The sequence below is a fragment of the Mirounga angustirostris genome, unplaced genomic scaffold (assembly GCF_029215605.1).
Source record: "Mirounga angustirostris isolate CCGP_5_RB_7025 unplaced genomic scaffold, mMirAng1.0.hap1 SCAF_15, whole genome shotgun sequence".
NCBI lineage: Eukaryota > Metazoa > Chordata > Mammalia > Carnivora > Phocidae > Mirounga > Mirounga angustirostris.
Genome location: NW_026991723.1, coordinates 65,587,071 through 65,603,018, shown reverse-complemented (window position 1 = coordinate 65,603,018; position 15,948 = coordinate 65,587,071). Strand labels below are relative to the sequence as shown.

Sequence of the window (15,948 nt, the reverse complement as noted above, 5' to 3'; positions counted from 1 at the left end):
GATGGATGAGAGAGATGAGGGGAGAAATCTAACAGAGTCATCACAGATAATTTCACATTCATCTTTTTAAATTCTGTGAGATGAAAGGGAAACAAAAATTGGGCCATCAGAGGACTTCTTTTTTTTTTTTAATTTTAGCATTGCAAACAAAAGTAGCTAGAAAATATCCTGCTACTCAATTTTGCTCAATTATTGGAACGCCATAATAGGTCTCATAAAAGTTAATCTCTCTACCAGTGTCTGCTTACTAGGAAACTCAGGCTAAGGCGATTCATATGAGAACTGGGGTCCAGGAAAGCAGATGATAGGGTAATGTGTTGTAGTTGGATTACTTGCTGCCAGACTTCTTACTGATGTTTCCAGTTGGTGGAACAGAGAGACCCTAGCACAAGATAAAAGTGCAGTTGTTAAAATTTTCACTTTTGGTGAACTGGGATGGTATACTGCTGAGGAGAAATGTATTAGTTGATAGGAAATATACTGCATTTGAAAAATATGGGGAAAATAGTAACTGTGGACAATGGAATCGGCTAGCTATGATGGGAATAATTAATTGACAAGTGAAATCTAAGCGCAAAAGGCAAACAGTCTCTGGTTGCATATAAAAAGGCTTTCATCTCTTTTAAGGGAGGTCAGAGAATCAGAGAAAACAGGGCCTGCCCCAGGAATAAACTATCATATTAATTGAGCTCCCAAAGAGGTAGGTGTGATATGCCAAAGTTAGAGTCCTGTTTGGGAAAGAATGGGATATGGATCCATTGAGATGAGAAATTTGGATTGATTCACTGAAATGTCTTGGAAGTACCTATTTTTTTTAGGACTCCCTGACTTGTTCAAATGGCCCAATATTTTCTATTAAATGCTGTCAGTAAGCCTTGGTTAAAGAAGATCAAGAGACTTCCCCAAGACAACATGTGCATCTCTCATAATATGTACTCACTTTCCCTCCTTGCCCAAATCCCAGTAAGTAGGATTAAGTAACCTCTTGTATTTAAGGATAAATGGAGTCTCATAAGAAATGAAAGGACCCAAAAAGGTAATAAGACCTTGCTTGTGTATGCCTGCAGAAGCTGGGAACATGTGCAAGGGATATCAGGAGGTCTTGAAACTAAAGTTGGATAAATTAGAGGTTATTAAATTGTGGGTGTCTCCTAGGATACAAGATGAAAGAACCCTGTGAGATAGTATAAACATGATATTAGGATGGTTTTTAAAAGCATGAGAAAAATGGCCCCATCACCCACAAACTTCCTAATTCAATAATTAGTTTTAACAGGTTATTTTGTAGATTACCTTGGGTTTTCTACTTCCTCACTGTGTGAAAAAATATATATCTATAATAAAATTAATCCTCCTTTGATACCCATATTTCATGATTCATCAAGTTAATCGTGATCTTGTCAAGACTAAATTCTCTTTACTCTCATTGTAAGTTGTTTATTCTGTCCATTTTCATTGAATTGGGGATTTCTGATGTCTTCATTTTTCTGACTTTCATTTTATCTTTTTTTCTCATTTAACTCATTAACTAGGCTAAATCATACCTAATATGTCTTGGAACATATTTTCTCCTGCACAGAAGTTACTCCTTCAGTCTTCTGAATATTCAACTGCTCTTTCTAAAATGAATATTTCCCACTGGATTTTAAGTACACCAATAATACCCTTGGAAAGAAAATAAAAGAGTAAGAAAAAAATTCCTCCCACCATCCTCTTATATCTCAAGAAACTATTCTATTTTTATCTCTTTTCTAGCAAAACTTCAAAAAAGTGTTCTAAGCATTGCCTTCATTTATTTACTATTCACTCACTCTTAAAAACTATAATTTTAGTTCCAAACCTCATTACTCCACCCAAATTGTTCTAAATTGGCAGTAAACCCTCATGTAACTAAATACAATGAACATGCTTTATTCCTTATCTTGATACTGTCTTGATAAGTGCAACTCTTTCTTGCTAGGCTTACATAAAGTAATCTACTTTTCCTCCTCCCTCTCTAACAAATCATTTGCTGTCTTCTTAGAAGTACATAGCTCTTTAAATATAAAATATTTGGGCTCTTCAATATCAACTTTCTGTTCTACTGTTTTCTCATTTTGCGGTTTCCCTGGGAAATTTTGTCCATATCTAAGATGAAATTGCCTCTTACACAAAGAAGCCATGCGTATTTTCATTCGCGCATCTATCTTTTCCCTAAGTTTGAGGCTTATTACATCTAGTTGTTTACTTGAGTTTTCTTCTTAGATCCTTAAAGGGCAACTAAGTTTCAACATGTCCAAAACTGAGGTCTCTTTTTCGCCGCCATCCTGCTCTGCGTGGCTGGCTGCTTCTCACCATGTCTTCTCGCAAGACTTTCAGAATCAAGCGATTCCTGGCCAAGAAACAAAAGCAGAATTGTCCCATTCCCCAGTGGATTCGGATGAAAACTGGTAATAAGATCAGGTACAACTCCAAGAGGAGGCACTGGAGGAGAACCAAGCTGGGTCTGTAAGGTGTCACCCATCATGAGATGACACACTTAATTGGCACACATATTTAATTAAGCTGCGTGAAGATCATGTGTTCTATCATTCTGTAAACATCCTTCCTACCTGGCGGTAGACTTGTCTTATCATGGAAATGATTTTCTCTGTGAGTACACCTCCACACCAGTAGGTTGGTTCGGTAATAAATGCGAGACCTTTCACCTCCAAAAAAAAAAAACAAAACAAAAACAAAAACAAAAAAAACTGAGTTCTCCTTTTTCACTCACATGACAGAGTTTTGTTTTTGTTTTGCTCCTTATATTCCTTAATGGCACTACCATCCAACCAATAATACATAGAAATTATGCAAATATAGAGATCATTCTGGACTCCTACCCCTCCCATAACCACCATATTGTATACATAAATTTGGTAGAATGAATTATGGTTCAAATTCTTTACTCCCCTATAGTAGGATTATATATCCACAGCACTTTTTATGCTGTTTTACAGTATTTCCTTCATACTTTCCCTCTCCACTGATGTGATTAAGCTTGCCCTCTAACATTGTTTTGAACCACCATGAAAATAGCATGTCCCAGAATAGCTTCACACTCTTAATCCTAAACCTCAGAATAATAGCACATGGAGCACAGACCTGAAACCAGCCAGTAGCCTGTAGTACCTTAAGGCTCAAACAAGGCCAGTTTAGATAAAGTAAATGGTAGTGTATTTGCACACCTGCAAATCTAAGGACTGTGAGCATGAAAATATGTATTTGTTGTTGTAAGCCAGAAGGATTGTCAAGTTTTTTAATATGCTACAGACCTGATGATTAAGATCATCACTCCTATTAATTTTACCTTCTAAATATCTCTTGAGTTGATTTACTTTTCTGTTTCTCTTCTGTCCTATCAAAGTTACTATTACCTCTTGAATACTGAAATTGTTGCCTAATGACTCTACCTGTGTCTATTCCTGTCTCTTTGTGTCTTGTCTCAATATTGCTTTGAGAGCCATTCTTTGGAGACATGAGTTGAAAAATACCTTCATTTTCTTCCAGTCCTCCTTTATATGTAAACACTTCAGGTGCTGTTCTTTCCTTTTAAAAAGAGACAAAATCTTTGAAAGCCTTTTGTAATTGGGCTTATTGGTCTCATTTTCTTTCAAGCTGCCACATACCCTCTGCTTCAATCAAATTGACTTTCGTTCCTTCACACTTATGTTTTCCTGGCATTGAAATTGTACCCATGTTGTTTCTTTTGATTGGCACACTCATCCAGTTTCTGTTTTTCTCTGGTTAACTCTTTATTACCATTCAGATCTCAGTCCCTTCCTCAAAAAATATTTCATATTCTTCATAACCAGGTCAAAACTCTATCATATCCTTTATCCTTTGATTTTGTTGTACTTACACATTTGAAAGTATACATCTATTTATTTCATTTACTTCTACCTTCTATAAGAATGTTAAGTTCTTGAGAACATGACTAATGTCAGTAGGACAATGCCTGGCATATAGAGGTTGCTCATTAAATAGGAATAAATAGATTTTATTTCAACCATTGCCTCCAGAGGCAGTCATACCAAAACTTAGTAATGTTAAAAACTTTTGCTTTGATGTCTCACTTAACCACATCTCACTTATTTTGAACTGAAATAACATATTTGTTGAGATTGCAGCTTGGTTTGCAGGCATATGGATTTGCTACATCTGATCTTGCATATATGCAATCAAAAGTTTTTCCACTTTGCAGATCAGCCAATTATGTTTTATTGTTGCTATTGATTGCATTGGATTACTGTTATTCAGTTTTAAAAGAATATTTTTCACATCTCTTAAAATGTGGCTCAGAGTGGAATGCTAAAACTTGAAGTTAAAGGCTAGCTCATTCTATTTTATTTCCATACTTGTTGATTCTGAAGAAGCTGTTTTACTTCCAAAATGAGTTGTTTGACTTTATTATTTTTGACATTTTTGAGCCTTATATAACCATTCATAAGAGAAAAAATTTAAAAAGAAACTAAGACAAAATTTGTGAAAAGTATACTATGAAATAGGAATATTCAATAAGCATAAATATAGATAATATTTTTATGAAATGAGTGCTAATTTTATAGTCTGTAAAATTTTTTCTTTTGTCTTTATACTTGTTAAAAAAAAATGGTTAATTTTTCAGGAGAAGGATTGATATGGTGCCAGAATAAAAATGTAACTGCTTAGCTTTGACTGTCATTTGAAATTATTTTTTAGTTCCCAACAAAAAATAAATGTTCTTTCTTTGAGATAAGAGGTTTTTAAATTACTTCAGCTCACTTGAGCATAAGAGTCCATCTTCTCATTCTAGCATACTTGAAAAATCACTGTCATAAACTATAGGATAGCAAAAACTCAAATGACATAAAATATTCCATTCAAATCAAAAGAGGAAGGAGAAGGTCCTTTATTTATTTATTTATTTATTCACCTGGGCCATTAAGAGTGGACAACAGAAGTAGGGCATGGGTATAACAACCTCTAAACCAAAGTCCATCATGGGAATACATTAGAAACATTAGGGGAAAGCTGAAAGTAGAGAAGATTTTTAACCTGTTCCTGTCTGGAAACTTGAGAAGGAAACCAGTAGAAAGATAATAAGACTTTCAGTTTTGGTTTCACACATAAAGCACATAGATGTCATCACATTCTTCCTCACAAGAAAAAGTTGGGAAAAAAACCCTGAAAATAAACAACTCTTCTTAGATCTTTCAGAGAATTGAGATCACAAGGAAAATCACTATTTCCCAAACTGGAAAGACGGATGAATACAAAGAATTACAGCTCAACTTGAACGGTTGCTGGAGTCAGCAACTGGTAGGAATACTTAAAGGTAATTACTTATTGCTAGAGACTGAGCCCTGACTAGTTTGAGAGCTAAAAATCCTGGAAGCCTAGCCTTGGTGGCGTTGTCTGGGGTGGGTGGGTGGGGGAAGCGGGGACTATAACAACTTTTGTGAGTTACCTCCTACAAGAAAAATCTTCTCCAGCCTCCAAGATAAGGAGGGGCAGAGGTAATCTTTTCAAGTACACTCAGATCATTTTGTTCTCCTTAAGAGACTGCCATCGAGAGAAGCTTTTATCAGGACCTAACTGTCTTGGGAGAAGGGAACTACCCAACTACAACCTCCTCTAGCTTTCAATACAGGGAAAAAGAAAACCCAATTCCTGCCCTACCAGTCTTTCTGGTACAACTAAGGGGAGGAAGAAAACCGCACTGAGAAGTACTTGTGACTGTCATAGCCCAGGGGCACAGACTCACTGAAAGACCAAGATTTAACCAGATGATTATGGAATGCTTCACCTTTTCCATACTTTACCACTACATCAACAGTGCTTCTTTATAATAATGGGGATTAGCTGAAATAACTGCAAAGCTTAGACCTTATTTAATAAGGAGTCTTTTGGGAGACCAGAGACCACAGGAAAGACAAAAACAAGAATACTAGAAAAATTTTAGTGTTTGATAGTACAGGTACAGCAAACACAGCCTGACTTCTAGCTAGATAAACATAAAGCCTCGCACTAAAGACTTATTAACTTCAGTTGTTTATTTTTTTAACCTTATACATCATATCTAGCTTTCAATGAAGAATAACAAGACCTACTAAGACAAAAATGTAACTGAATAAACAAAATAAGCAATAGCCCTGGACGCATATATGACAGAAATTTTGGACTCCTCACAACAGGAATTTAAAACAACTATCATTAAAATGTGAAGAACTATAATAAGAAAAGTAGACAACATGAAAGAAAGGTAATGGAAACAAAAAGATGAAAACTCGAAAGAATCAAAAGGAAATGCTGGAAATTAAAAAAAAAAAAAAACTGTAACAAATGAAGAATTCCTTCCATGGTTTCATCAGCAGACTGGACAGGACCAATAAAGAATCAGTGAGCTTGAAGATATGGCAATACCAATACCAAATTGAAAAACAAAGGAAAAAAAATATGGGGGGAAAAAGCCACAGAATATTCAAGAACTATGGGATAATTACAAAATGTGTAACAGGCATAATGAGAAAATAAGGAGAAGAGAGAAACAGAATATTGGAAGTTATAATAGTTGAGAATTTTCCAAAATTAATGACAGATAGTAAACCTCAGATGCAAGAAGCTGTAAGAACACAAAGTAAGATAAATTCCAAAAAATCTAAAAGTAGGCATATCATATTCAAACTATAGATAATCAAAGACAAAAAATGGAGGAGAGCAAAGAAAAGTATAACACTTTACCTATACTGAAACAAAGATAAGAATTATATCAAATTTCTCCTGAGAAACTATGCAAGAAAAGAGTGGGATGAACTATTTAAAGTATTTAAAAGAAAAAAAAAAAGTTAAGCTAGAATTATAGGTGAAATTTTCTTCAAAAGTGAACAAGAAATAAAGAATTCCTCTGAAAAAGAAAAAATCGAGAGAACTTGTTTTCACTAGATCTGCCTTGCAGGAAATGTTGAGTTTCCTCAGAAAGTAAACTCAATCTACATAAAGAAAAGGAAAATGTTATAGAAAGAATAGGTGAAGGTAAAATAAAATCTTTTATTTTCTTATTTTTAATTGATGTAACAGATAGTATGTTCAAAATAATAATAGCAATGATATATTTGGCTTTTATAATTTATTGATAAATGTATGATAGCAATGTTATAAGGGACAGGAAAAAGGAATCAGAAATACTTTTCTATCAGGTATCTGCATTACCTGTGAAGCAATTTACTATTTGAAAATGGATTTAGGTTAGTTTTAAGTTATTAAGTTTTTATTGCGCTCTGCGGCACAATAAGGAATGAGTGTAAAAAAAAAAAAAGTGCTAAGGGAGGAGAGAAAATGGGATCATATAAAATGCTCAGTTGAAACCAGAGAAGGCAGAAAAGGGCCAAAACAAAGAGAAACAAAGAACAAAGGCAGTAAATAGGGAACAGTTACAAACATAATCAGTATTAGTCCAAATATATCATTCATCACTTTAAATATGAATGGTCAAAATATAAAAATTAAAAATCAGTGTTATTTGGATGGATGAAAAACAAAAGTTATCTGTGTTTTGTCTACAAGAAACCCATTTTAAATATAAAGACAGAAATTATTTAATAGTGAAGGGATGGAGAAAGATGTAACGTGATAATACTAATCAAAGGAAAAGTAGAATATTCATTGCAGACAAAGCTGACTTCAGAACAAGAAAAATTATCAGGGATGAAGAGGACATTAATAATGATAAAGGGTACAATTTTCCATGAAAACATAACTGTCTATAATGTGTATACACCTAAGAAGAAAGTGTCAAAATATGTAAGGCGACAACTCCTAGAACAGCAAGAAGAAATAGATGAATTCACTGTTATTGCTTGTGACTTCACTTAGCAGCAATTGATAGAATCATCAGGCAGAAATAATTAAGGATATAGTTGAAATGAACAGCACCACTGATTAATGACATTTGTAATTAATATAATTGACATTTAGGGGGGGCCTGGGTAGCTCAGTCGGTTAAGCGTCTTCCTTCAGCTCAGGTCATGATCTGGGAGTCCTGGGATTGAGCCCCCCATCAGTTCCCTACTTAGCAGGGAGTCTGCTTCTCCCTCTGCCCTTCACCCTGCTCATGCTCTCTCTCTCTCACTCTCAAATAAATAAAATCTTAGAAATATATATATAATTGACATCTATAGAATACCTTATCCAAAACAGCAGAATACACATGTTTCTCAGGCTCACATAGAACATTTGTCAAGATAGGCTGTAATCTGGAACACAAAGCATTCACTAATAAGTTTAAAGGAACAGAAATTATTACAAAGTGTGCTCTCAGACCATGATGGAATTAAGCTGGAAATCAATTACAGAAAGATAGCTAGAAAAATCTCAAAAAATTTGGAGATTAAACAAAACCCATTTAAGTAATACAGGGGACAAAGAACCCTGAAGAGGAATTTAAAAACAGTTTTGAACTAAATAAAAATGAAAACTTACCAGGATTGGTAAGATGCAAGAACATTAATACCTAGACAAAAACTTATAGCATTTAATGAATGTATTAGGGCAAAAGGAGGTTCTAAAATAATCTGTGTTTCCACATTATAAAAGAAGAAAATATTAAATCCAAAGTTAAGCAGAAGAAAAACCAAAAAGAAATCAATGAAATTGATAACAGGGAAAGAATATCAATAGAGAAAATCAATAAAACCAAACAATTGCTCCTTGAAAACATCAATGAAACTAATCAAATTCCAGCCAAACTAACTAAGAATAAAAGAGGAGAGACACAATTTAGTAACATGGTAAATGAAAGGGGGGCCATCACGATTCCGTGAACATTAGCGGGTAATAAAGAATACCGTGACCATTTCTGTGTCCACAAATTTGATAACTTAGATGAAATGGACTAATTCCTTGAAGGATACAGTACCAAAACTCACAAGGAGAAAGAGATAATCTCAATAGGCCTATATCTACCAAAAAATTGAGTAAGTAACTAATAACTTTTCAAAACAGCACCAAGGCCTAGATGATTTTACTGGTGAAGTCTACCAAACATTTAAAGAAAAAATATTACCAATTCTCTAAGATTTCTTTCAGAAATAGAAGAGAATATTCCTAACTGATTTTAAGAGGCAAGCATTATCCTAACCAAAGCCAAAGACATTACAAGAAACAAAAACCAAAGAACAATATCTCTCATTAACATAGATGTAAAAGTCCTTTAAAAATATTAATAAGTCAAATGCAACATTGTATAAATATACACCTCGACTTACTGATACTTATTCTGTGCGTATACAATTCAACATGTGAAAACCAATTAATATAATCTATCACATCAGTAGGATAAAGAACTTGATCTATGAATTCAGTGTAATTCCAAAGTCCCACCAAGTTATTTTGCAGATAGAGGCGACTGATTTTGAAATTTACACAGAAAGGCAAAAGACCACAATGTTTAAGATAAGACAAAGTTGGAGGACTGACACTACCCGATTTCAAGACTATATAAAGCCATAATAATCAAAACAGTGTGGTATTAATGAGAAATTAAACAAATAGATTAGTGGGACAAATAGCCAAGAAATAGAGATATACAAATATAGTCAACTCATCCTTGACAAAGGAAGAAGGGCTAATTTCAACAAACAGTGGTAGAACAACTGAACATCTTCATGCAAAAAAATGAGTGTACACACAGACTCTAAACCTTTCATAAAAATTAACTCAAAATGGATTCTAGACCTAAATTAAAATGTGTACAACTCTAAAATTTGTAGAAGATATCAGGAGAAAATCTAGGTGACATTGGATTTGGCAATGACAACACCAAAGGCAAGAACCATGATAAATTGATAAATTTTATAAAATTGATAAATTGGATTTAAAAGTTTTGCTCTACAAAGGACAATTAGTAGACTCTCTATAAGAGTGAAAAGCTAAACGACAGACCAGGAGAAATATTTTCAAAACAGTTATCTGGTAAAAGACTCATAGCCAAAAAAATTCAAATTCAAAAAATAAAGAATACTTAAAATTCAAAAAATAAAACAACCCAGCTAAAAGAGATAAAAGGGGTGGCTTAGTCGGTTAAGCCTCTGACTCTTGATTTTGGCTCAGGTCATGATCTCCGGGTAATGAGATTGAGCCCCGCATTGGACTGTGCTGTGCACTGGGTGTGAAGCCTGCTTAAGATATTCTCTCTCCCTCTGCCCCTCCCTGCCTTGATCAATCAATCAATGGATAAATGGGTAAATAAATGGATAAAGGGATAAATAAATAAAAGATCTGGACACCACCAAAGATATACAGATAGGAAATAAGCATATCAAATGATGCTCAATGTTATATAACTACAAATTAAAATAATGAAATAACACTAAGCACTTATTAGAATAACCAAAATCCATATAACTGACAAAATCAAATTCTGTTAAGGGTGTGGAGAAATAAGAACTCTCATTCCATGCTGGTGGGAATGGTACAGTTGCTTTGGAAGTCAGTTTGGCAGTTTCTTAGGAAATTAAACATAATCTTACCATACAATCCAGTAGTTGTGGCCCTTGTTACTTATCCAAATGAGTTAAAAACTTAGGCCTACAAAAAAGCCTGTGTGTGAATTTTTATAGCAACTTTATTCATAATTGCCAAAAACTGGAAGCAAATACTCTTCAATAGATGAATGGATAAACAAACTATGGGACATCCATGCAACTGATTATTATTCAGCAATAAAAAGAAATGAGCTATCAAGCCATGATAAGATGTGAAGGAAACCTAAATGCATATTGCTAAGTGAAAGAAGTCAGTTTGAAGAGGCTACATACTTGATCCAATATTATTTCAACTATTTTATGTTCTGGGAAAGGCAAAACTCTAGAGACAGTAAAAGCTCAATAGTTGCCAGGGTTCTGGGGACGGGTGGGGGTTGGATGTGTGAGAAAACCAGGAGTTTTAGGACAATGAATTATATAGTATTATGCAGAATACTGTATGGTGTATACATCCCATTATGCATTTGTCAAGACCATAGAATTTACAACACAAAGAGTGAATCCCAACATATATTATGGATTTTGGTTAGTAATAATGTATCATTATTGATTCATAACAAATCTACCACACCAAAACAGTGTGTTAATAGTAGAAAATATAGACAGGGATTTTCATTCATATTTTTTTCTGTAAACCTAAAACTGGTCTGAAAAAAGGAAAAACCTATTTTTTAAAAAGATAATGAAATCAGGGTGTTACAAATGGAGATGTGATAATTGGGGCGACTACTATGAATATGTAAGTCTTATACAGATATGTAAATCTTATACTGTTTCTGATAGAATGGTAGGTTGTGACTAGCCAATGATTCCATTGGAAAAACCAGGAAGAACAAATTAAATTTAATTATACAAGTCATTTTTTGTAATGAAATCAGAAAGCTTTGGGAGCAGCTAAGACTAAAATGAACTAGAGGCGCCTGGGTGGCTCAGTTGGTTGAGCTTCCAACTTGATTTCGGCACAGGTCATGATCTTGGGGTCTTGAGATCCAAGCCCACCTTGGGCTCTGAGCTCAGCAGGGAGTCCACTTGAGATTCTCTCTCTCCATCTCCCTCTGCCCCTCTCCCATCATGCTCGTGCTCATTCTCTCTCTCTCAAATAAATAAGTCTTGAAAAACAAAAAAAGACTAAAATGAACTAAACTTTTTTAGAGGTATTTTTGAGGTGAACCTACCAAGGCGATCTCCAAGCCATTTTACACTTCAGGGATATATGCAGATACTGGATACATACCTAGGTAGAGGACTTCTGCTTGGACAAAAAGAAAAGCAAGGTTTTACGAGGCTGATAGGAAAATTAGAAACTTGAAGAGAATGAAGTACATGTGTAGTTTTCTTCATAGTACAGCTGTTGAATTTATTGTTGAATGGGAGCTAGGGAGATACGCAGAAAACTTCTAAAAGGCAAAATCTTCCACAGTTTCATGTGACTTTGGGGGGAAAAAACTGACTGGAAGAATACCTGCCTTAAATACTTTTCTGCTTGTTTCCTTTTAAGCCAACCTCAAATGGAGGTTTGAAAGCTGGGATGGAACTCAAGAAGGTCAGAGCTGAGTCTACCCAGCTTTTAGGGCTAGAGTCCGAGAAACCTGCCAGGCTTGTAATTAAAGGCCCTGGAGGGATGTACTCTAGGAACAAAGGTGAAATGGAAGTAGATTTAATGTTTGTAAAACTGAAGTCCAATCCCAACTTAGTTATATATGATACTAGATTAAGTTAGTCTGTTTATCCCCTTGTTAGACTAAAGGTCTGAAACACTGGTGAAAGATGAAATGAATTAATACAGTGCTCAGCATAAACATATTTAAAAAGCATTTGGAAATATGACTGATAATCACAAGGAAAGACAACAATAGATGAAGATGCGCATATGATCCAGATGTTTCAACTAGCAAAGAAGGATTTTAAAATAACTATGATTAATATGTTGAAGACAAAAGAGAAAAATAAAATGACAATAGAAAAACAATTTTCAATACAGAATTACAACTTAGAAATGAACTAAATCATTGTTCATAAATTGGAAGAATCAATATTATGAAGATAATTTTCCCCAAATTGATGCATAAATTCATTGCAATTCCTTTGAATGCCAAATAATTTTCTCTGGACATTTTCTCTGGTCATTGCTGTATTTTGACATATATATATATGTCATATATATATATATATGTCAAAACCTATATATATATATATAGGTTTTAACTGTTTGGTTTTAACTGTTATTTCCCCAATGAGTTAAGCACAACATATATGTTTATATGTTTTGTTTTGATGTTTTGTGCTTAACTCATTGGGGAAATAACAGCTAAAACCAAAATCTCCCAAACCAGAAAATATTTCTACAAAGGTGAGGTAGAAGAGAAAGAAAACAGTTTCATTACTGAGTAAGTATCATTCAGAATGTAGTATGCATCACAGGCAATCCCCTAAGCGACTGTAAAGACAGAAATTTCACCCTTTTATATAGTGAAGCAGACAGTTCATTACACACGTTCTCAAGATAAACAATGACTAGTCCTCAACATAAGAGTACTTAACAAGCACTATTTTTTACATATTTTCACACTGTTTACTTGGTGTTTGGGATGACTGTATGTATTAGCTAATTTGTTTTATGTAAAAAGGTCATTTTGCAAGTTGGAATGAAGCCTTCTGAAGTTAGGCTCCTACACTCCTGCAGAAACTGGGAGATAGGGACACTATCCTTCTTGATTACATTTCAAAGAGATGGTTTCTAGATCCTTAAGAAAGACAGTCCTGAGTCTTATAGCTGTCAAGAGGCTTATTTGTTTTTTAAAAAGATTAATATACATTTTACTTTCTCTGACTGGCTTATTTCCCTTAGTATAATACCCTCTAGTTTCCATGTCATTGCAGATGGCAAGATTTCATTCTTTTTGATGGCTAAGTAATATTCCATTATATGTATTTACACACACACATGTACATACCCCATCTTTTTTATCCATTCGTCTGTTGATGGACATCTGGGCTCTTAACATATTTTGGGCTATTGTGGACATTGCTGCTATAAACACTGGGGTGCATGTGCCCCTTCGAATTATCACTCATATGTGGAATTTAAGAAAACATGAACATAGGGGAAGGGAAGGAAAAATAAGATGAAAACAGAGGGAGGCAAACCATTAATAAACTCTTAACTATAGGAAACAAACAGAGGGTTGCTGGAGGGGAGATGGGTGGGAGGATGGGGTAATTGGGTGAGGGGCATTAAGGAGGACACTTGAAGAAAGAGCACTGGGTGTTATATGCAACTGATGAATCACTAAATTCTACCTCTGAAACTAATAATACAGTATATGTTAAATTGAATTTAAATAAAAAATTAAAAAAATAAAAAGCTTTATATACATTTCAGAGACAGAAGAAGAACTTACAAGTTTTCTAGGATAAATTTTCCAAGAAAAGCCATGGTGAATTGGGGAGGTAGGGGGTAAGTCTTTCTCTTTATTTTCAGCAGGGGGAATTAAGCTTTTTTTTTTTTTTTTAGGTTGTAGATGACCTTTTTTTTTCTACATCATCCTTCCAGTAAAACTGGTTAAAATATTTTTGTATCATATTTAGGGCTTGAGTACCTGGATGCATATTAATTACTTTTACCTGGTTATTATAAAAAGTCACTAATGAATATGGCCTCAACTTTACTGTTAGTAATTAACCTATTGGATTTAAAAGTCCAGACTCTGTTTATACCAGAAGTATAATTTCTAATTGGAAATGATGTTGTGGGAACTATTACCATGAGTACAGAATGAAAAAGTAATGTAAAAAGTATCATATTTGGGGCACCTGGGTGGCTTGGTCGGTTAAGCGTCTGCCTTTGGTTCAGGTCATGATCCCAGGGTCCTGGGATGGAGCCTGGGTTGGGCTCCCTACTCAGCGGGGAGTCTGCTTCTCCCTCTACCCCTCCCTCTGCTCGTGATCTCTCTCAAATAAATAAATAAAATCTTTTTTTTTTAAAGTATCATATTTGTCTTCTAGTAAATAGTGATTTTTAGCATAATAACCCTACTGTGAACAGAATGGTAATATTTTGCTAGAATACCTTAGTTCACTACCGATACCACTATCAATACCAGTTACTGTAGAAAACATAGGTTTTAAGTTCTTTGTGGGAAACCCAGTCCAGTTCTCCCTCAGTGCTGGCTTCATATGAGAAGGATGAATCCAGTTGTTATTGTCAGTTTTTCCATTTTGATAGTTTGATGGGTGATCAGCAGCACTTGAGAGGGTCTCTCCCAATGGGGTGACAGCCTATCTTCTCTGCGTAACACTTTTACATAGATGAAATCTTCTGGTCAGTGGAGGTGGTAGGTTTCTTTGGCAAGTCCTTCTAGGTCCTTATTATTTTTATGTTTTAAAGTTTCTAGGGAAAAGAATTCTTTTAAGTAATGGATGTGATTTGGAGAACATTCAGTTAAGTCAAGCATCGGATATGGTCTCAGAACAAAATTAATAGGCCCTCCCAAATATAAGTTTACAGGGAGAGATTCCATACTTGTTTTTGTGCATCACTCTAATACATAACAAGGCTAGTGGTAAAACGCTAGGCAATTTTAACATAGCAGGTCACAAACTTTTAACCAATGAGGGCCTTTTTGGGGGTTTCTTTTTTGTTTAGTTTGATTCATTTGATCTGTTTGTCCAGAGGACAGAGGCATAAAGGAATCTGCAAGCATTTGTGTACTTTGCATTGAGAGTAGAAATAAAATGGCTTCCTCTATTCTAGTTAATGAGCTTTGATATCCCAAAAGAGGGAATTATGTGTATTAAGAGAATCTTTACTGCTCTCTGAGTATTGTCTTTTATTTTTTATTTTATTTTATTTAAAGATTTAATTTACAGGGCGCTTGGGTGGCTCAGTCGTTAAGCGTCTGCCTTTGGCTCAGGTCATGATCCCAGGGTACTGGGATCGAGCCCCACATCTAGCTCCCTGCTCAGTGGGAAGCCTGCTTCTCCCTCTGCTACTTCCCCTGCTTGTGTTCCCTCTCTTGTTCTCTCTCTCTCTCTGTCAAATAAATAAATAAATAAAATAGATTTAATTTATTTATTTGAGAAAGTGTGAGAGTGTGGGTGGGGTGGGGCAAGAGGAGAGGGAGAGAGAATCTCAAGCAGACTCCACATTGAGTGTGGAGCCCATCACTGGGCAAGATCCTGTGACCATGAGATTTTGACCTGAGCTGAAACCAAGAGTCAGACACTTAACCAGCTGCAACACCCAGGTGTCTCTGAGTATTGGCTTTTAAAGAGGGGAAAGACTTCATGCCATATGGACACATACATACCATAACTGGATAAATCTCTAACCTTTTATAAGTATTAGTTCTATGAAATTCAGCTGCCATCAAGTTCTTGGTAAAGTTTGTCAGGGAGAATTTCCTGC

At 34.9% G+C, this 15,948-nt stretch overlaps 1 protein-coding gene across 1 annotated transcript; it reads left to right on the top strand.

Moving 5' to 3' along the window:
- The first annotated feature begins 2,291 nt into the window (after positions 1-2,291).
- LOC123849403 (large ribosomal subunit protein eL39-like) lies at positions 2,292-2,702 on the top strand. Its single transcript, XM_045881996.3, has one exon. The coding sequence runs from the start codon at positions 2,336-2,338 to the stop codon at positions 2,489-2,491; it is 156 nt and encodes a 51-aa protein (XP_045737952.1). The 5' UTR covers positions 2,292-2,335; the 3' UTR covers positions 2,492-2,702.
- The last annotated feature ends 13,246 nt before the right edge of the window (positions 2,703-15,948 follow it).